At 37.3% G+C, this 22,776-nt stretch overlaps 1 protein-coding gene across 1 annotated transcript in view; it reads left to right on the top strand.

Moving 5' to 3' along the window:
* MOXD1 (monooxygenase DBH like 1) overlaps nt 1-22,048 on the top strand; it is a 95,549-nt gene extending 73,501 nt beyond the window's left edge. Inside the window, exons 8-12 of the mRNA XM_040239233.1 lie at nt 849-1,040; nt 2,547-2,606; nt 6,900-7,042; nt 20,157-20,325; nt 20,799-22,048. Of these exons, the coding sequence (XP_040095167.1) occupies nt 849-1,040; nt 2,547-2,606; nt 6,900-7,042; nt 20,157-20,325; nt 20,799-20,966 (732 nt within the window). The 3' untranslated portion in view covers nt 20,967-22,048. The remainder of the gene's footprint in view (nt 1-848; nt 1,041-2,546; nt 2,607-6,899; nt 7,043-20,156; nt 20,326-20,798) is intronic.
* The last annotated feature ends 728 nt before the right edge of the window (nt 22,049-22,776 follow it).

Raw genomic sequence — 22,776 nt, 5'->3', positions numbered from 1 at the left:
TTTCCTTTCTTTGTTTGTTTCATATTGGACACTTCATTTTATCTTTTATGGTTTCAATCTTTCATAGTCCCCTTTTGCTTTCTCAACTTTATTTTTTATTCATATTTGTTTTTTCCATGATTTATTTTCATTTTTTCTCATTTTCTCTGATTTATACCTGCTGACCCTTCTTTAACCAAATAGCAAAAATAACTAATATAAAATACATGTTGGATAAGAGATAAGTATTTTATAATGGCTGCTTCATTCATAGTTCTTTTTTTCTTGAATTAAAGTATTTCAACATGGATCATATTCTTTATAAATTATAGGATATTGTGGTTGTAGACAGTATGGAAGACTGGTAGAATGGAAAGGTTATGCTCTTCTGAATTATTTAGACCATTTAGACCATGAATTAAATTGCCATGACATCATTCTCTAGCTGTAGGACTGTGAGCAATTCATTTAATTTAATTCTCCCAGTTCAATTTTCTTATCTGGAAAAGTGGGAGTAGATTCTCCCTTTAAGAGTTTCACTTTTCAAGCTACCAAAATACTGGATTCTTTTTGCCAGAAGCTGTAACTGTTTGCTCACCTCCTAAAAGAAGAAAAAAGAAAGGTAATATGTAGAAGTGATCAGTTGGTCCTCAGCAAGCATTAGTTCCTCTTCTTTCCTCACAGCCAGTATTGCTTCACAAAGATAGGAATAAGTCAGGAAAAATCCAAATTATAAATGTCTGGCAGGTCATGTGTTGGCTTAAATTGTGTTAGCTTTTCTTCTCAGTTGTCCCTCCAAGTCTGTTTTAAGGTGAACTGTCTGCGCTTGTTTGGAGACCTAATCAGGTCTTCCCCTGTATCTCCCGTAGGCTTTGGAAGCTGAAAAGCCAAGTGGCATCCATGTTTTTGCTGTTCTGCTCCACGCTCACCTGGCAGGCAGAGGCATCAGGCTGCGTCATTTTCGCAAAGGGGAGGAAATGAGATTACTCGCTTACGATGATGATTTTGACTTCAATTTCCAGGAGTTTCAGTACCTAAAAGAAGAACAGACAATCTTACCAGTATGAATGTTTTTATTCTTTATCAATGAATGTCATCAAAATCCTGAGACATATACCTGCCAAGAATTAGCCAGGTTTCTCCTGGTGTAATGAATCGTTCATCCTATCCATAGCTTCAAAGCCACCCACCATGGCTGTTGCATAACCCTCACGGAATGTGTTTGATCTGTTTTCCAGAATTGAAACTTGTTTTCTTACTATTCCCAGGGGCAACTCAAGTTGTTGATTTCAAAGGAAATAAAACTTAGGTTTTGTGCTGTAAGCACCATTTTTCTAGACTCCCCAGTTAGTAATCCCTTGGCTTGCAGTTCTGGTAATGGTAAGATCAGAAGTTTTGAAAGTTTCATTTCAATAAAAGTGAATATAAGATCAATTTTTCTTTTGACTAAGGTATTAGGACATAGCTAATTATATTACTGTGTGTAATCTGGCTGGCAACAGTACTTGAGGTTCTGAGGAAACAACACAGAAAGGAATCTTATGCCTTCCAATGATAAACAATTTAAAAATTTTATGATGCTTCATTTTTTCAAATTTTTTATTTTGACATTGAGCTCAATAGTTATACAAGTTCCTACCCTAGTTTTCTTCTTAAAAGTCAGATATTTATACTATTTATGAAATGAGAGTAATAGCAATATCTTTTCTACATGCAGTAATTCCCTGGTATACTCTGGGAGTAGAAAGATGAAGTTTGAGTGATCTCAAGATTCTTAAGGACTACACTCCATTTTATGGTGTTGTCTGGTGTTGGGGCTCTCTAACCAGCTTTTTGGGGGGTTGTCTCAGTGTCCCTCAACTGATATGTCATGAGAGGATGTAAGTGTTGAAATACTGATTCCTCCCTCTGAATATCCAGGCATCGAGAACAAATCTGAGGGCCATTACCCAGAGCTTGCTGCTTCTGGTCTGTGAATAGCCTGTCCACTTACCTGACTGGGAGGCATAAAAAATTAGTTTCTCTATGTGCAGTACTGTTCAAAAGGTTGGAAAGTATTGGAAAAAATGTTACTAGTAATTTGCCTCACAAGTCTGTTTTACGAAAATAAATACCTGATTAAGGACCTTTAAAGTAAATAAGGTAAATAAGAAGATAATCACAGTAACTAGTATCTGTGGCCAACACTTAAGGAGTGTTTAATCTGTACTAAGAACTAAATGTGTGTTCTGTCATTTAATTTCCTCACAACAGCTGTGTGAGATAAGTGCTATTTTTATCATTATTTTTTAGATGAACAAATTGTGCCCAGATGATTCATTTCCTTACCTAAGGTCATGCAGCTAGAACATTGTGGAGTCTGGCCTGAACAAAGAGAGCCTTATTTGTTTGTTTGCTTGCTTATTATGCTAGCAAACCTAGAATTTAATAGATCAAAAGTCTACTCTTGAGTCAAATTACTTAATGCATGCATTCATATAGCAGATTAAACTGTTGGCCTACAGATATGTTAGATAAATAAAACAGCATGAAACTCCAATCTGAAAGCTTCCACTTTTATGTTTTAGGGAGATAATCTAATTACTGAGTGTCACTACAACACAAAAGATAGAGCCCGGATGACTTGGGTAAGAAGAATTTTATTATTAAAATTTATTTGTGGAGGGGGAGGAATAAACTTTGATTTTAGAACAGAAAAAAATAAAAAGCATTCCTATTTGGAAGCAAAATTCCTGACTGTCTTGAACATGAAACATTGTAAAAGTGAAATCAGAGCTGTTTTAAGATTTTATCAGATTAACTAATGATATTATGGTAATATTTGCAGTGCAGTTTATTGACTCTTTCATGAAAAGCTATCCTTAATCTTTTAGTTTTTCCTCACCAAATAGTATTAATAAAAGACCTGTGGTTACTAATGACCATGCACATGAGTCTGGACTTAGATGAATCAAAACTTCAAAAAGAAATGAATTCCATGACCTTAGGGCTTCTGACCCAGAGAGAAATCTGGTTCCAGCAGATTTACTGGGGAGTTCTGCCAAACATTCAAGAAATAAATCTCTCATGTCTCCCTCAGCCTCTTCCAGGGAACACACAAACAAGGGGGAAACATTTTCTACCAACTCATTTTATGAAGTTAGCATAATCTTAGTCCTGAAACTTGACATGGGCAGTACAGGAAGGTCAACAACACTCACCAGATGGAAGTCACTTTGCCAATGTATTGACAAACCAAATCTCTCACTATATAAAAATGTAAGTTAGGACTGATTTGGGGATAACTAAGTAATGTAAAATTGGTTTGAATTAGAAAATACATTAATGCCATTATACATTAAGAGATTAAAGGAAAAAGACTTATGATTTTAAAAAAAGCACTCATAAAATTTGTCAGTCATGGGGGTAAAAAAGACATTTATCAAACTAAGAATAAGAGAGAATTTCTTTAACCAGCTAAAGATTAGCTGTGAAAAATCTGTAGAAAATATCAAGCTAAATGAAATGCTAGAAGTATTTCTTTAAAATCAAGAAGAAAACAAGGATATTTATTATCACTGGTTTTATTCACTATCATAGTAGAAAAGAAATAAAATGAAATATAAAGATCAGAAAGGAAGAAGCAAAGAAGTAAAACATTATTCACAGATATTGTCATTTTCCACATCAAAAACTTCCCGCAAATTGATATACCTAAAGTTAATTATATATTAGTATGCAGTAAACTATCTCAAGAAAATGTAATTTAAGACTATAAATTCTATAGAAATAAAATAACATTAGATGTGTTTGATCTCTGTGAAGAAAATTATTAGTTTTTAAGACATTAAAGATCATCTGAGAGATTGAGAGACTGTGTTTATGGATAGAAGGCTAAGGTTAAAAACACCACAAAGATAATCTTTCTTTATAAATTGGTTTATAAATTTGATATAATTCATAAAGATTTTATTATTTGGGGTTTTGCTGTCTAACCAAGAAATCTTCCCTTAGCCAAAGGTTTTCTCCTATTTTAAAAAAATTTTTCTAAAAATTTTGCAGCTTTTTTTACATGGAGCAAGTTAATTATAAAATCAGCATAGAAGAGCAAAGGGTTAATAATTGGCAAGACACTACTAAAAGAATAAGATGAGAAACAAATTACTAGGTATGAAAACTTACTTTCAAGCTATGGTGATTAATAGTGTGGTTTGAGTCCAGAGTTAGAACAGTGGAATGGAATAGAGATTCTGGAAACAGACCTACAAACCCCCTGTATGGAAACTTGGTTTAGGATAGAAATTGGCATTCAGGTCAGTGAGAGAGGATGGACTTTTCACTAAAGAATTGCTGGTACAATTGCCAGGTGGCAAAAATAAAATTACATCTTTATCTACCACAATTCACACATAAAAATAATTTCCAGGTAAATTAAATATTAAAACATGAAGAATAAAATTTTAAAAACCTTAGAAGAAATAAATATATATAAATAAATGTATATTAATATATAACTTTATGACTTTGGAGTAGGTAGGAACTTCTTATGAAAAGTACAAACTAAATTAGAAGATTGAGTTTGTCTACTTTAACATTTTTGGTCACTTAAAAAACACTATTAGGTGAAAAGATAAGTTTTAAACTGAAAAAAAAATTGCAATACATAAAGCATTAGTATCCAACATTTAAAATAAATTCTATAGATCCATAAGATAAGCATAAGACAAACATACAATAGAAAAAGAGCAAAGTGTGTCCTTCACTGGACGTTGCTGTTGATGTCAGGGAATGATTCACTTAAAGTCATACTCTCTTCAGTGGGGCAGCCAGCAACCAATGACTGGTTGATGCGAGAATACAAAAGCTTGATTCCCTTCCTACAATTTGATGTAATTCTGAGTAACCATCCAAGTTCAAAGGTAGATTAAATATATTTGCTGAGATGTCAGTTGCAGCCTCATCTGTAGATCAGCTTCTCCTTTTACCCAACCCTTTATCAAGTGCAAGGCATGATGTTTTGCAATTTGTAAAATCATTGCATATTAGCCACTATACTACATTAATGTATATCTATGAACACTTCTTGGAGAAGGAAATGGCAACCCACTCCAGTAGTCTTGCCTGGAAAATCCCATGGAGAAGCATGGTGGGCTATAGTCCATGGGGTCACAAAGAGTCAGACACGACTGAGCGACTTCACTTTACTTCTTTTACTTTTTATGAACACTACTACTATGTTTTTCATCTTCACTTTTGAAGGATAGAGGATTTGCTGAATACAGAGTTCTTGAATAATTTCTTTTTTTCTGGAACACTAGAATATGTAATTCCAATATCTTTTTGTTACTTCCATCATTTATGATAAAATGTCAGTTGTCCATTGTATTATTGTTCCCTGTATGCAATATATCATTTTGCTCTGCCGCTTTCAAGATTTTCTTTTTGTCTTTGGCTTTCAGCAATATGACTATATGGTATGACTTGCTTCATAATTGTCTTTGGAATTTGTTGAACTTCTTGAGTCTGTAAGTTAATGTTTTTCACTAAATTTGGGAAGATTCCCACCATTTTTTCAAATAGTTTTTCCTACTCTTTTTTCCTCTTCCTTCTCATTCAGGGCCTTCGGTTGCATGAAGTGAAAGTGAAATTGAAAGTCGCTCAGTCATGTCTGACTCTTTGTGACCCCATGGACCATACAGTCCATGGAATTCTCCAGGCCAGAATACTGGAGTGGGTAGCCTTTCCCTTCTCCAGGGGATCTTCCCAACCCAAGGATCGAACCTAGGTCTCCCGCATTGCAGGCGGATTCTTTACCATCTGAGCCACAAAGGAAGCCCAAGAATACTGGTTAGGGTTAGGGTTAGGAGTGGGTAGCCTATCCCTTCTCCAGCATATCTTACCATCCCAGAAATCAAACCAGGGTTTCCTGCATTGCAGGTAGAGTCTTTACCAACCGAGCTATCAGGGAAGCCCATTTTGGTTGCATAAATGGAATATTTAATATTGTCTTACAGCTCTCTTGGGTTGTTTTTTTTACTTACTTTAGTCTTTCTCTCTTTGTTCTTTGAGTTGGGAGATTTCTAGAGATCAATCTTCAAGTTCATTGCTTCCTTCCTCTACCATCTAAAGTTGATGTTGAGCTCATCCTGTGAACTTTTAATTTAGTTACAGTATCTTTCAAATCTAGACTTTCTATTTGGTTCTTTTTTGTGTGTTTACCTTTCTCTGATGTTATTCCTTATTTGTTCACTCATTTTTAGCTTATTTATCTTTAATTGAACATCTTTCTTTAGCTCTTTTAACATGTGTATGTCTGTTTTTAAGTCTTTGCTAAATCCAGCATCTTATCCTTCACAATAAATTTCTACTTCTGAATACAGGTCATAGTTTCCTGTTCCTTTTCATGTTTAATAACTTTTGGTTGAAAATTGGACATTGTAGATAATATATGGTAAGCAACTCCAGATTCTGTTCTTCGGAGGATCTTTGATCTTTTTTTAATTAGTCCACTATTTACATTTAGATTCAAAGTGTGTAATCTGTTTCCCCTGTTGTATGCAGATGCTGATATTTATGACAACAAGATTATAGAAAATTCAGTGCAATCAGGCAAAGATTCCAGCACACTGACTGATTGGTATCATGTTGCTAAACATCCTCAGAAATGTTCACTATAGTGAGAAGTTTACACCATATAAACATAACTTTGAGGAGATTATTAGGTTATTTAAGAAAGATAACTTTTAAAGAGTTGGACATAATTAATTTTAAAAGTGCTACTATGTTTTTGAAAACCAAATTGTCATTTAGGTGATTATTTTTCAGCTTTAAGATGGGTTACATTTCAATATTGGAAGAAACTGTGTAACATTTGTGGTTTGTGTGCTATAAGTATCAGAGTTGGTGGAACATATACTTTTCTAAAATATCTCCATTTTCAGGGAGGATTAAGCACCAGAAATGAAATGTGTCTCTCATACCTTCTTTATTACCCAAGAATTAATCTTACTCGATGTGCAAGTATCCCAGACATCATGGAGCAACTTCAGTTCATTGGTGTTAAGGAGATCTACAGGCCAGTCACGTAAGTAGTAAATGGATTTCATGATAGGGGTAACTGCTACTGCTGCTGCTAAGTTGCTTCAGTCGTGTCCGACTCTGTGCAGCCCCATAGACAGTAGCCCACCAGGCTCCCCTGTCCCTGGGATTCTCCAGGCAAGAACACTGGAGTGGGTGGCCATTTCCTTCTCCAATGCATGAAAGTGAAAAGTGAAAGTGAAGTCGTTCAGTCGTGTCCGACTCTTAGTGACCCCATGGACTGCAACCCACCAGGCTCCTCCATCCCTGGGATTTTCCAGGCAAGAGTACCGGAGTAGAGTGCTACAGCCTTCTCCGGATAAGGGTAAGGGTGGGCTTTATTTTCATTTTGGATTCATCATGTTATGGGATTCCTTTATGTGCTGCTCTATTTGATTATTTTCAGCTGCAGCATCCAGGTGACCATCTTGTTTGCTGTGTCCAAGGTCTTTCCAACTACTCTTAGGTTCACTAGTTTTCCAGGAAGACCTGAAGGATTCAGCATGTAATTATATTCATGGCTAACACATATTATAGTGAAAGACTATAAAAAATGAACCAAAGGAAGAAGTACATGAGGCAAGATCCACAGGAAACCAGGTACAACTTTCCAAGGCAAGCTTTCAAGAAACCCCTCCCTACAGTACTCTTGCCTGGAAAATCCCATGGACGGAGGAGCCTGGTGGGCTGCAGTCCATGGGGTCTCAGAGTCGGACACGACTGAGCGACTTCACTTTCACTTTTCACTTTCATGCATTGGAGAAGGAAATGGCAACCGACTCCAGTGTTCTTGCCTGGAGAATCCCAGGGATGGGGGAGCCCGGTGGGCTGCCGTCTATGGGGTCGCACAGAGTCAGACACGACTGAAGCGACTTAGCAGCATGGAGTCTCACAGAATGTGCTTAATTCCACCAGCAGCAAATTATGACAACACAGATGAAGTGTTGTCAACTGGAGAAGTTCATTAGAGACTCAGAATTCCGAGTTTTTATTGGGAGCTAGTCACACAGGTGCTTTCTGCTTGGCAAATACCAAAATTCCAGACTCCCAGACAGAAAGCAAGTATTCAACGTAAGCAGCATCATTTGTACAGAGAGGATAGGTATGGTAAATTACACTTATCATTTAGAGAAAGTTTTATGTTAGTAGAGAAAATTGTTTGCTATTTAAGTTCCCTGATGCCAGCCAAAGGTCAGCCTTCCAAGCAGGATGTCAATCTCAGGCTTGCTGTATTAATTCTTTCTGCACAGTTGTATATGATAGGAATGACTTATGGCAAAATAATAAACAAGATAAATATTATTCTTGCTCCCTTGAGATTGTATATTAGAGAGGGTAAGAAGTCATAAGCAAATATACATATAAAATTTCAGATATTGAAAGATGTTATGAAAATAATTGAGACAATGAAGGAAGTGTGTTGTTGTTTTCAGCTGGGTGATGAGAGCTTATCTTGGGGGCTGTCTTAGTCCCTTCTGTTTTAACTACCACAGACAGGGTAGCTTATAAACAATAGAAATTTGTCTCTCACTGTTCTGGAGGTTGAGAAGTCCTAGATCAAGGTTCTGGCAGATTCAGTGCCTGCTGAGGACCCAGACAGCTATCTTCTCACAGTGATCTCCCTTGGCAGAAAGCTCAGGGGAGCTTTCTCAAGCTGCTTCTATAAGGACACTAATCCCATTTAGGAGGACAGACTGTTCCAAAAGCCCCACCTCCTAATAACATCACCTTGGGTGTTAGGATTTCAACATGTGAATTTCTGGGGCGGGGCGGGGACACAGATATTCAGTCTATATCAGAAGGTGATGTTTGAATAGAGACCTAAGTGTTGAGGAGCCAGTCATGGAAAGATCTGCAAGCATACTCTGCAGAGAGAATGAGGCCAGCATGTTCAAAGAACAGCAAGAAGGTGAGTTTGGCTGAAGCAGAGGGCGATATGGTGGGCAATAAGTGGGAGGTATAAGAGCAAGTGGGACCAGACAGTGTAGGGCTTTATAGGCCACATAAGGACTTTGGGTTTTAAATGCAAAGAGAAGCTATTATAGGGTATGATTCATGAGTGCTAGTTGTTTGGTCGTGTCCAGCTGTTTGCAACCTCATGGACTGTAGCCCACCAGGCTTTTCTATCGGAATTTTCCAGACAAGAGTACTGGAGTGGGTTTCCATTTCCTACTCCAGGGAATCTCTCCAACCCAGGGACTGAACCTGAATCTCTTTTGTCTCCTACATTGGCAGGCAGATTCTTTACCTTTGTACCACCTGGGAAGCCTTCTTATAGGATCAGTTCAGCTGCTCAGTTGTGTCCAACTCTTTGCGAACTCATGCACTGCAGCACACCAGGCTTCCCTGTTCATCACCAACTCCTGGAGCTTGCTCAAACTCATGTCCATCAAGTCAGTGATACCATCCAACCATCTCATCCTCTGTCGTCCCCTTCTGCTCCTGCCTTCAATCTTTCCCAGCATCAGGGTCTTTTCCAATGAGTCAGTTCTTTGCATCAAGTGGCCAAAGTATTGGAGCTTCAGCTTCAGTCCTTCCAATGAATATTCAGGACTGATTTCCTTTTGTATTGATTGGTTTGATCTCTTTTCAGTGCAAGGGACTTTCAAGAGTCCTATTATAGGAAATAGGTATTCAAAATGTTAATTTAGCCACTATGTTGAGAAAAGACTCTAGGAGGGCAAGATTAGAAATAATATAATCAACCAGGAGATTTGTGATTGTCCAGTTGAAAGGTGAGGGTGACTTAAACCAGGATTGTGCCAGTAAAATCAGTGAGAAATGGTTCCAATCAGATTACCTTTTGAAGGTAGCCCTCACTGGACTTGTTGATTAACTACATTTCTGGGAGATGGTGAGGGAAAGAGAAGAGTAAAGGAAAAATAATCATGTCCTAATGGTGCAGGGAAACATGTTTGAAAAAGAAATTGAGAATTATTATTAATATTAAGTTTGATATAGAAAAAAAAGTATTTTATCCATTCTTAGCAGTACCACAAAGAAGAATTAGGATGGCTGGTAGAAAGTTTGAAGTGTAGATTTTATTTTTAAACAAGGAAGAATTTTCTAATGATTAGGATTTTTCTAAAGTAATCAGTCAGTTACAAAAGGACTGATGTTATTAGGCAAAAGTGACACATAGATTTTTGAGGGGGCGTATGTAAGGAAAGATTAAATAAACACTTAATGAGGATGTGGTAAAGACATAGATCTGAAGGAGAATCTAATTATGGCCTACTTTTTGTTCCAAAATTTTATAGGGATTATAAATTAGAAACTGCAACACTCTTCTTTTTAAATTAAACCCACTATTCATAGATATGTTCTACTGAGTTCCTATTCAGTCAGCCCAATGACCACCATATCAGAGGTCTGTATCTGCTAAAATACAAATAACAAAATGCTGGTATAAATTAGGTTGTAGCTTCTGAAGTATTTTTACATATGTAATTTCAGTTAATTTATTTTCACACAGTTTTATTAGGTAGAGCAGTATTTGCAGTCCCTGTTCAGAGAAGGAAAAATGGAAACTGAAAATTAAGACTCTGTTCAACTTCATAGATTACATAATCAATGGGGAAGGTGGGATTTGTATTGTCGTTGCTATATATGTGCCTTTTTGTTCACAGTAACTACATTACAAACAAATAAAATGTCAATAAAAATCACAATGAGACATAAAATGTCACTCTAGAAGCACTAGGATATAATCTTCTTTTTAAAATATCGAGATTGTATGTTTCTTGCGTGGATGTTTAGTCACTTCAGTCACGTCCGACTCTTTGGTACCCTACGGACCATAGGCCACCAAGCTCATTTGTCCATTGGATTTTCCAGGCAATAATACTGGAGTGGGGAGCCATTTATTTCTCCAAGGAATCTTCAGGACCCAGGGATCGAACCCAGGTCTCCTGCACTGCAGGCATTCTTTACCATCTGAGCCACCAGGGAAGCCCATATTGCTTCTTACTAAGATTTAAACGGGCTTCCCTGACAGCTCTGACTGTTCAGGAGTCCGGCTGCAATGTGGGAGCCCTGGGTTCGATCCCTGAGTTGGTAAAATCCCCTGGAGGAGGGCGTGGCAACCCATTTCAGTATTCTTGCCTGGAGAATCCCATGGACAGAGGAGCTCGGCAGGCTGCAGTCTATGGGGTCGCAAAGAGTTGGACATGACTGAGTACAGCACAGCAAGACTTAAATAGCTTTGTTTTTTTCCCTTTAGAATATTTTTAATGTATTGACTAGAAACTTCCTAATCAAGAAAACGTTGGAGGGAATGTTAGATGAACATTCAAAGCTGTGAATTTACAAGATGAACAAACTGCAGTTATTTTCTTTTCTGCTCAACTTGTATGAAGCCTCTGAAAATGCTTATCTCCTGTGTCCCAACAAGCTTTGTCAGTGTTCACTAGTTTGAGCTCCTCCAGGAAATACTGAAGTTGGGATTTTCATCACTTAGGGAGAATTGCTTCACAGAACAAGACTAGTTTTGAGATGTCATTGCCCACATAAAACATTTAACTACATGCTTAAATATATTTATTCTACAAAAATATGAATGAAGAAGAACCTCTGTTATAAGTACATGTTTGAACTTTAAATCAGACTTTTAAGTTTAGTTCATCATCAGTTCAGTTCAGTCAGTTCAGTTCATTTGCTCAGTCATGTCCGACTCTGCAACCCCATGAATCGCAGCATGCCAGGCCTCCCTGTTCATCACCAACTCCTGGAGTTCACCCAAACTTATGTCCATCGAGTTGGTGATACCATCCAGCCATCTCATCCTCTGTTGTCCCCTTCTCCTCCTGTCCCCAATCCCTCCCAGCATCAGGGTCTTTTCCAGTGAGTCAGCTCTTTGCTTGAAGTGGCCAAAGTATTGGCGTTTCAGCTTCAGCATCAGTCCTTCCAATGAACACCCAGGACTGATCTCCTTTAGGATGGACTGGTTGGATCTCCTTGCAGTCCAAGGGACTCTCAAGAGTCTTCTCCAACACCACAGTTCAAAAGCATCAATTCTTCAGTGCTCAGCTTTCTTCACAGTCCAGCTCTCACATCTATACATGACCACTGGAAAAACCATAGCCTTGACTAGACGGACCTTTGTTGGCAAAGTAATGTCTCTGCTTTTGAATATGCTATCTAGGTTGGTCATAGCTTTCCTTACAAGGAGTTTAAGTGTCTTTTAATTTCATGGCTGTAATCACCATCTGCAGTGATTTTGGAGCCCCCCAAAATAAAGTCTGACACTGTTTCCACTGTTTCCCCATCTATTTCCCATGAAGTGATGGGACCAGATGCTATGATCTTAGTTTTCTGAATGTTGAGCTTTAAGCCAACTTTTTCGCTCTCCTCTTTCACTTTCATCACACTGACATAAATATTCTTAAAGGCCAAACCAACAAGGTACTGGGAAAAAGATAGAGAAAGGGTTTTGGGTGCTTTTTTTGTTTTGCTTATGAAAATATTGCTAATTTGGTTTTAGGATACAGTATTAAACAGGAATATCATATAACATATAACCTAGAATCTTCTAGTTTTGCTTTTAATGTAAGGACTATTTAGGTGCCCCATTTTATTTTAAAGATTCTGTAGCAATTCTAGGATTAGAGGATACATTGGGAGAAAAAGAGAGACACGTACATCCTGTCTCAAAACTTGTGTATTGTGGAGGGTGCAGTTTTCCTCTGCCTTCTACAGATCTGGCAAGGCTTAAGGAAAAACAAAACCTCCCAAAGATCAGATAACAGAACAGATAGTGAGTTTAGATACATTTGTATTCCCTGCTGGACGATACATCAACACTCTCCATGTGGTTCCAGTGAGGTTTATGTGATGGAAACTTCCTACTTCGTTTGTTCTCTTTCTTAAAAAAAAAAAAAAAAGAAAAATCAAGTGAGGTGTTTTTTCTATTCTCTTCAGGAAAAAAAAATCACTTTATGTTGATAAGGTGTTAAAATCACGTAGGCTTATTATAGAGCATTTAGGTAATGCATAAACAAGTTTTAAAAAAGAGGACACAAACTATCACTCAAATTCTGTTAGAAATAAGTAACACTGACATTAATTGAATGTCATTGGAGACAGCTTTCTATATAGGTATTGATGCAAAGATGAATAGATCAGGGTTGTGAAAGTCTCTCAGTCATGTCCAACTCTTTGCAACCCCAAGGAATTCTCCAGGCCAGAATACTGGAGTGGGTAGCTGTTCCCTTCTCCAGAGGATCTTCCCAACCCTAGGATCGAACCCACATCTCCTGAATTGCAGGTGGATAAGAATCAGCTAAACCACCAGGGAAACCCAGGTCAGTGTTAGAAAGATTATAATTTGTTTACTGCTTTAAACAAAAATATTAAAATTTAATTTTGTTTAAATTTATCAGAAGACTAAATTAAAATTGAATAATTGTTGAATAAATAAACATTGTTGTTGTTTTTAATGAGAAGAAATAATATTATATAAAGGAGTTCTCAGATGCTGAGAAAATAGGTCATAAAATATATTAACATTTTTTTAAACACTGTATTTTAGTCTTAGATCATAAAAATGAGAACATTCACACTTTCACGTTTTCTCCCAACCTCCCTTTTTGTACCTCCAAATATTTATTATTTATATTAGAATTTTCGTATTCTCAAGATTTTTAATTTTCACCTTTAATTCTGAAACATAATTTCCACAATATTTGTTGCAGCTTTTATAGATTCCATGATAATCCCTAATCCTCATATGATTTCTGCATTTCTAGGGGCTTGTCTGGTGGCGCAGATGATGAAGCGTCTGCCTGCAGTGCGGGAGACCTGGGTTCGATCCCTGGGTCGGGAAGATCCTCTGGAGAAGGAAATGGCAACCCACTCCAGTACTCTTGCCTGGAAAATCTCATGGATGGAGCCTGGTAGGCTACAGTCCGTGGGGTCACAAAGAGTCGGACACGACTGAGCGACTTCACTTCATACTTCTTTAGGTGCTTTAATTTGACTCTTCAGTATTTTGTCCTCAGTTACTTAATCAAGAAGGGCTTCCCCATGCTTTAGTGCTTCATGTTTGAAATTATATTTGTGCACATTTGGTTAGATACAGTACTTGGGAATCGTATTCCCCCCTCCCCCACCTTCAGAGATGTCTTTGGATAAATGGGCTCATTCTTCCTCTACCTGTAGAATTTGTAAGTTCAGTTGAACATATTTCAGTGTTGAGTATATGAATCAAAATTTTTGGAAATACAAAGTGTTTTACATATTTACACATATAAATATTTACATATTTTCTGGAAATATATGTATTCATTTCTTTTTTTCATTACAAGGAAATTTTCTTATGTCTACAAACTTTTTTCTAATCTATTTGGGATTTTTCTCAAGAGTTTCCCTATAATTTTTCACAATTGCTCTTCTGCCTCTTGCTTTTTTTTTTTTAAAAAACACACTTGGTGCTAAATTTGTTTTGTCTAAAATTTATTTCCTTTTGTCCATCTCCTTTTTCATCTCATTCTGTTGTTTTATCATCCTGTATTTGAGCTCTTGTTTAATCACATTCATGTTCTTATTAAATAAACATAGCATGAAACACTTGTGGAAATTCTCTCCAGTATAATTGCTTTATATCATCTTCTAGAATAGATTTTTTATCTCTCCCTCTCTCTCTCTCTTTTTTTTGTCTTCACTGGATATTGAATTAGTTGGAATGTGATATTATTTCCTTTCACCCTAAGTTTCATGGTTGTTTGGCCATTCCTTCTTTTTGCTGAGCCAGTACTGTTTAAAACTTCTCTTTGGTAAACATAGGTGAGGTTTTGACTACTTTCTAAGCAAATCTGAGAGTAGTTTGCTTTCTCTCCACACCACAGTTTGAGGTTTGGGTGATATATATATATGTTTTTTTTTGGAGGGGTGATGTATTTTATGTGGGTTTCCCTTGTGGGTCAGCTGGTAAAGAGTCTGCCTGCAATGCGGGAGACCTGGGTTCCATCCCTGGGTTGGGAAGATCCCCTGGAGAAGGAAAAGGCTACCCACTCCAGTATTCTGGCTTGGAGAAGTCCATGGACTATATAGGCTATAGGATCGCAAAGAGTCAGACATGACTGAACAACTTTCACTTGTCCACTTGTTCATATTTTATGTACTTTCTCTTCTGTATTTTGAGGGTAAACGGCTATGTGTGCAGAGGTGTGACTCTATTCTCTATATCACAATACGGGGGTTATTCCTTCCTGAGATTTTATTAAAAATCTATTAGAGGATGTTTTCTAACTGGTTGGAGCTGACTGCCTTTCAGTAGAGGAATGTCCCAGGCCTTATTATATCAGTCTGCCAAATCTGTTACAGCTCACAAACCTCTGCCTCTGTCAGGGAGATTCAACTGTGCTCGATCCTTCCCAACTTCATTTACTTAGAGAGCGTGGAGAGGGTTAGGAGTTGTGCCTCATTAAGTAAAATTTCCTGGTTTCCTTCTTTAACAATTTGATTGGTAAAGTATAGGCTGTATCTTTTTTGTCTGTTTATTGATATGTTTTTATTTCTTGTTTGTTATTTATTTATTTAAGTCAAGTTGCTTGAGATAGAGCTTAGTGAAGTGAAGTTGCTCAGTCGTGTCCGACTCTTTGCGACCCCGTGGACTGTAGCCCACCAGGCTCCTCCATCCATGGGGTTCTCCAGGCAAGAATATTGGAGTGGGTTGCCATTTCCTTCTCCAAGGGATCTTCCTGACCCAGGGATCAAATCCAGGTCTCCCACGTGGCAGGCAGATGCTTTAGCCTCTGAGCTACCAGGGAAGCCGTGAGATAGAGCTTACATCCAATTAAACGCCCCTTTGTTAAGTATGGGCTCCCAGGTGGCTCAGTGGTAAAGAGCTCACCTGCCATCACAGCAGATGCAGGAGACATGGGTTCTATACCTGGGTCGGAAGATCCTCTAGAGGAGGAAATGGCAACCCACTCCAGTATGCTTGCCTGGGAAGTCCCATGGACAGAGGAGCCTGGTGGGATACAGTTCCTAGAGTCGCAAAAGAGTCGGACGAGACTGAGCAACTGAGCCCACACGTGTGCTAAGAATGCTGTTAGAAAGTTCTCTCTGATGTGTTCCCCTGTTTAACTACATATCGGATGGCATTTTCATCACCACTAAGACTTCTATCACACCTCTGGAGACACCCACCTCCACACAAAGCCCCAGGAAAGCACGAATCTGCTTTATGTCACTATTAGTTTGATCTTTTCCAGATTTTATGAACATAGGATCATATGGTATATATTCTTTTGTGCCTGGCTTCTTTAACTGAGAATGTTTTTGAGATTCGTCTATACTGAAAGTAATCTGTACATATATATGTGTGTATGTGTGTGTACCACCAATCCATTCCTTTTTATTGCTGAGTAGTATTCCCCAGTATGTATATACCTAAAATTTCATTTATCTGTTCATCAGTTGAAAGACATTTGGATTGTTTCCAGTTTGTGGCAATTATGAGGCAAGCTGCTATAAACATTATTGTATTCATCTTTGTATGGACACATTTTCAATTTCTGCTTTAATACCTAGGGGTGGAATCCTTGGATTGTACACTAAGTCTGTGTTTACCGCACTGAGACTTTCAAATGTTCTCCCAAATAACGTTCCTTTCTACATTCTCACTGGTAATCTGTAAGATTTCCTACTGTTTAACAATCTTACCAGTGTTCTCTGAATTTTCTGCATTTTGAATTTCATCTATTTTAATGTGTATGCAGTGGTATCTTACCGTAGTTTTATATTCCATTTCCCCTGTGACAAATGATACTGAGTCTCTTTTCATATGCTGATTAGTCATTTATATATCTTCCTTTTTAACTGTTCAAATTCTTGTCCATTTAACTGTTATTTTTTTTAATTATTGAGTTGTAAGAGTTCTTTATAATTTTAAAGAGTTCTTTATACTTTAGATATAAATTCTTTGTTTGTAAATAATTTTTTTTCTGGTCTATGGCTTGATTTTAATTTTTTAGCTGTATTTTTCTGAAGTGCATTTTATTATTTTTGGTTTGTTTTGTGCTTTTGATATCCTGTGTAAGAAACTGTTGCCTGCCCAAGATTGTGAAGATTTTCTCTTTTTTTCTTTTTCCCTAAAAGCTTTATAGTTTTAGTGTTAGGTTGAAGATCTATTTTGAATAATTTTCTGTTTGTTGAATTTTCTGAGGTTCATTGTATTTCATATAGACATCAAGTTGTACAAGAACTGTTTGATGAAAAAAGCTACTTTTTTCCTATGTAATTACTCTGAATTGTTACAAATTATTTCACCATATATTGGCAATTTCTGGACTCTGAGTTCTATTCATTGTGGTACATGTTTAGCTTTACTATAATACCACACAATCACTATTATAGTTTTATATTAAATCTTGAAATGAATGTGTAAATCCCCAAACTTTGCCATTTTTTTCTTTTTCCAAAATTATTTTGGATAGTCTAAGTTTATTTCATTTCTATACATTTTTAAATCGACTAGCCAATTAAATTATGCTTATAAAGAAAAATCACTGGTTTCCCTGGTGACTCAGATGGTAAAACGTCTGTCTACAATGCAGGAGAACTGGGTTCGAGCCCTGGGTTGGGAAGACCCCCTGGAGAAGGAAATGGCAATCCACTTCAGTACTATTGCCTGGAAAATCCCATGGACAGAGGAGCTTGGTAGGCTACAGTCTATGGGGTCGCAAAGAGTCGGACACAACTGAGCGACTTCACTTTCACTTTATAAAGAAAAATTACTCATCAGTATTAAATCCTTTATTTTTATCAACTAAAGTGATATATAAGTAATACCCTTCAATTTATATGTGGATATGGGTAGTTATTTAGACACTGTCCAGATGTGCAGAAATGTAATGGTTTTACTTTCTAGAACATTCCTAAATGTCTAATAACTAAGTCCCAGTCCCAGTGAGAACAGAACTTGAACATTATCTGTTCAAGTTATAGCCCTGGTGGACTACAGTCCATGGTGCCTCAAAGAGACAGACAAGACTGAAGTGACTCAGCACACACGCGTTCACTCTTGCTGCTGCTGCTCCTACTAAGTCACTTTTACAAGCAAACTGCAGAAAACTTAGGGAGTTAGCAGAGAGTCCAGTGCCCCCTTGTGGTAGTTTAGGAGATTACAGGCTGATGATCTCCCCCCGCACCCCCAGCATTTTCCTGGTTGTAAAGATGTTTCCTTTTTTCAAGACAAACACCTTATCTTTTTAATATTTGATTTAAAGTTAGTTTATATTTAATGAAACTTAGCTACTTTGGGGAGGCTGTAGTTGCTTCAGTTGTGTCTGACTCTTTGTGGCCCCATGAACTGTAGCCCACCAGGCTCCTCTGCCCATGGAATTTCCCAGGCAAGAATGCTGGAGTGGGTTGTCATTTCCTTCTCCAGGGAATCTTTCTGATTCAGGGATGGAGCTCACATCTCCTGCACTGGCAGGCAAGTTCTTTACCACTTGGACCTAGCTTTTAGTATATTTTAAATAACATGGTATGCAAATATAATGGGCCTCTTTCAAGTTAAATTTTCACTTTATACAAGTTTTTACATGTACAAATTTTATTGTGTACTAATTCTGGATTGTACCTCTATAAGTCTCCACAGAGTATTTAATTTACAGTGCTATCGACTTTAGGTCATTGCTAGAACTGTTTGCTGCAATGTGATGGCGCTTGCTCGTTTTTTATGGTATTTTAAGGTCTCTGTGCAAAACAGTGCATTTAAAACTCAACAAAGATATATTGGCTTTAATTAAAGAAAAAAGGTTAGGAATAAAGAATATAAAGATCCTTGTATATAACCTATTGTATTATTCATTATCTCACATTAAAGTACAGAGGAAATGTTTTCATTTTAAACATAAAAAATTTATCTTCATAACTCTAAAAGATTATAATAAAGAATGTTTAATTTAATTAAAAAGATAATATTAAACGTGCCTGATTAGGTTATGTGTGTAAGAGAGAGAGCTGATACGACATAATTAAATGAAGAAATTATGAAGATCAAGTATTAAAATATTAAAAATGTAGATTCCTCAGCTGGAGGTTAATTCGTTGCTAATTATTAAAATTGCTGGAACTTCCTCTTGGGGTGTTAAGGGAGCTGAACACCTACCAGTTACCCATGATAATCTCCTGGATGGTCCATGGAACAGAACATGCAAATTTTTGAACTACACTTTTCCTTTTTTCGAGAATCAATAATATAAAACTTATATTTCTTGGACATTTAACATATATTTTTCTTCAGCAGCAAGTAAAAGCAGAGTGTATCATCTTTTCTCTGAAATTTTAAAAACACTGGTTCAATTTTTTAGAAAGAAAGTTGCCACTTAGGCAAGCAAAAACAGGACAACCAGCAGTGGTTAGGCTTTTCAACAGTGTGGAATTGAAATTTCCATTGTTGTTCAGTATCTTTTGATGTTCTGCACATTTCTTCATTACACCATTAGCATTGTAGTCTTCAGAAGTGAACACTTAGTCATATTGTTAACCAAAGCCAAAACAGTTATGTGAGGAATTGTGGGACTCCAGGGAAGCTTTCTAAGTCAAAACTATTTGTCTAAAAGTAACACTCATCTGCTACTAAACTGAGAAATTTTCTTTTTAAAAAAGACTTCTTATTTTATATGTATTTCTTCTAGCAACTGCTTAAGAGGTCATTAGTACTTTCAATTAGGTTATCTATGTGTGTGTAAAAATGAACTAGTATGAAGTCTGTTTTAGAATAGAGTAAGTCCCCTACATACAAATGCATTTCCTTCTGAGAGAGTATTCATAAGTCCAATTTGTTAAGTCCAGCAAAGTTAGCCTAGGTACCCAGCTCACATAATTGTCTATATAGTATTGTACTATAATAAGTTTATAATACTTTTCACACAAAAATATGCAGATAAAAAACAAACATAGAAAGTAAAGAAAGCATTTTTAATCTTAAAGTACCATACCTTGAAAAGTGCAGGAGTACAGTACAACAGCTGGCATACAGGGGTCTGTTTGCATCTTTTTGCATCTTTAAAAGCTCATATGTAGGGGACTTATGGTATTGAAAAGTAATGGAAACACAAAATGCTTTTGTTCTGAATATAACTTATTCTGGTTATTTATTTTATATTCAGGACCTGGCCTTTCATTATCAAAAGCCCTAAGCAGTATAAAAACCTTTCTTTCATGGATGCAATGAACAAGTTTAAATGGACTAAAAAGGAAGGTCTTGCCTTCAATAAGCTTGTCCTTAGCCTGCCAGTCAACGTGAGATGTTCCAAGACAGACAACGCAGAGTGGTCGGTAAGTCCCACTTTGTTTTAATCTTCAGGGAAAACAGATACCGCATCTTACCTGAATCCACAACAGAGAACATGAAAGGAACAGACAGATATCCATAAATTCAGTTGTCTTTTGATAAGTCTGAGAATTTTTCAGTGATTACGTAGATGCCCCAAAACTCCTGATTCCACTTCCTGAAGTTTATTCTAAAACTAAAGTTGGGATGAAAAAGGAATAAGGTGAGATGAAAGCTTCAGAAAGAAACTCAACAGAGCATGTTTTATATCTCTTCTTTCCCAAAGGCGTGTCTGACCCTTTCTCCACCTTCCTGGGAATCTCTAGGATTCTGACTGCCTGATGGACAACTTCAGCATCTGTTCCCCCTCTCCCACCCTTTTACCCCCTGCAGAAGCACAGGGGCTGAGCAAGCTTGGCCACAGTCCTGCTCTTCAATCACACACTCAGTGGCTTTGTTTCTGCTCTTTCATTTTCAGATTCAAGGCATGACAGCATTACCTCCAGAGATAGAAAGACCGTATCAAGCAGAGCCCTTGGTGTGCGGAGCTTCTTCCACTTCCCTGCGTGGAAATGTCTGTCTCGAGCTGCTCCTGAGCTTTGTGGTCCTGGGTAGCACACTCAGCGCCAGGAGCTTCTGCCCATAATTCTGTCCTGCTCGGTGACCGTGGTTTTCCGTGATCTGAGCCTGACATTTCACGTGCAGGTTAAGGACATTATGGGGTGCGAAGGATGACGGTGAAGACCTTGGAGACTTCTTTCACAGATTCCTTTCCTCCTGTCCCCTCTTTCTTCCCAGGCTTCCTGAGAGATGTCTGTCAGGTTCTCATCTTTTCCTCAGAAATATCTGGTCAAATGTATGAATTGTTCAGTAAAGCAAAGTTGACCTTACATAACCTCTTAAAAAAATTGGACAAAGTCAAGTGGAAGTAAAAGACTTCTTTATCTCCTGTATTTCATTTTATTGAAATACTTGTTGCTATTTTACTTTTTAAAGTTATTGACTTGATTTCTATATTCCTCTTTTTAAAATGTTTTTATCTTAAAGGTGTAAATGGAAGTACTCTCCATTCCAGAGTTCTTCCTCTTCACTGCTCTTGGGGTGATTTCCACAATGGAACAGTGGTTCCTCCTACGTCCTTGTAATATCCGGGTCTGTCCTTTTCTGTGAATTACCCATGGGCCCCTGACCTCAACACTTTCTGATGGTGTCTAGTCTGCTCATTCACCTGAGTCTGAGTCCCAAACTACCCTGAACCCATCTTTTTTTTCCCCCTTCCTTGCTCAGCACTGGCCAGGTGAGTTTTTCCTTGAGCTCTGTCACTATCCAAAAAGAAAGAAGCTATAGAAAACACAGCCATGGTACATCACTGATTGTAGGCTGAGGAGAAAATGTAGCTGGCTGCAAACTCAGTGCTGTGAGGGGTCTTTTGTGAAGGTCCAGGACAAAGGCCAGAGGGTGTGACCCAGCTGAGGAGGATGTGAGGTCCTCTCTGACCATGTTGGGTATCACATGAGTTGCATACTGGCTCAATTTGAGTCACAGTTGCTATTGTAGATTTATTTTTATATTAGTTAATAAACTAACTTTCCAAAATAAAATTGTCACCAATCCTGTCCCCTTTTTTGTTCTTTTGGTATAGATCAGCCAAATCTTGTCTTGTGTCTTTTGCTCATTGTCTTAAGCTAAGTTTGTTTGGATCATATTAATAAACTAAATGAAATTAAATTTTTGTGTGCTATCTTGTATACTCCTTGAGAGAAGCAAGCGGTTCAGTACTGCCAGATTTGCCAGTCACATCAATTAAGAATGTTGTATTTTTCCATTTCATTTTTAAGCCGTTTCTCCCCAGCAAACAATGTCTTAAACACAAACCAGGCATGCATGTGTGTTTAGCTGTGCAGTATGTGTGATGCTTTGCACCCTATGGACTTAGCCTGTCAGGCTTCTTTGTCCATGGGATTTTTCAGGCAAGAATACTGGAGTGGGTTGCTATTTCCTCCAGCGGATCTTCCCTATGCAGGGATCAAACCCATGTCTCCTGCACTGCAGGTGGGATCTTTACCACTGAGCCACCTGGGAAGTCCCAACACAGACTATATTGTTTTTTAAATAAATATTGTCTCTTGGAGTTTTTCCTTCTTGATTCTTTGAATTTGTCCACTTAATGGAATGTTTGTAATACTTATGAGGAGTATTTTACTGTTAAGTTTAATTCTTTTTCATAAGTGCTATATATCAGATTCTATGATTTTCCATCCAAATATTTATATAATATGACCATCCCAAACACTCTGTATTTGAAATATCATGTTTATTTTTAGTTCAGAATTTCTGAATCTGAGATATCAAAAAAAATTATTTCCTTTGGAAATTGTGTAATATTATATTTGTTTTCATTGTTCTTGGTAAGGAAGCTGAACATACTGGCTAGAAAAAGGATACACAACTTTTGG

The sequence above is a fragment of the Oryx dammah genome, unplaced genomic scaffold (genome assembly GCF_014754425.2).
Source record: "Oryx dammah isolate SB20612 unplaced genomic scaffold, SCBI_Odam_1.1 HiC_scaffold_4, whole genome shotgun sequence".
NCBI classification, from domain to species: Eukaryota; Metazoa; Chordata; class Mammalia; order Artiodactyla; family Bovidae; genus Oryx; species Oryx dammah.
This window is presented reverse-complemented; position numbering and strand designations above follow the sequence as displayed.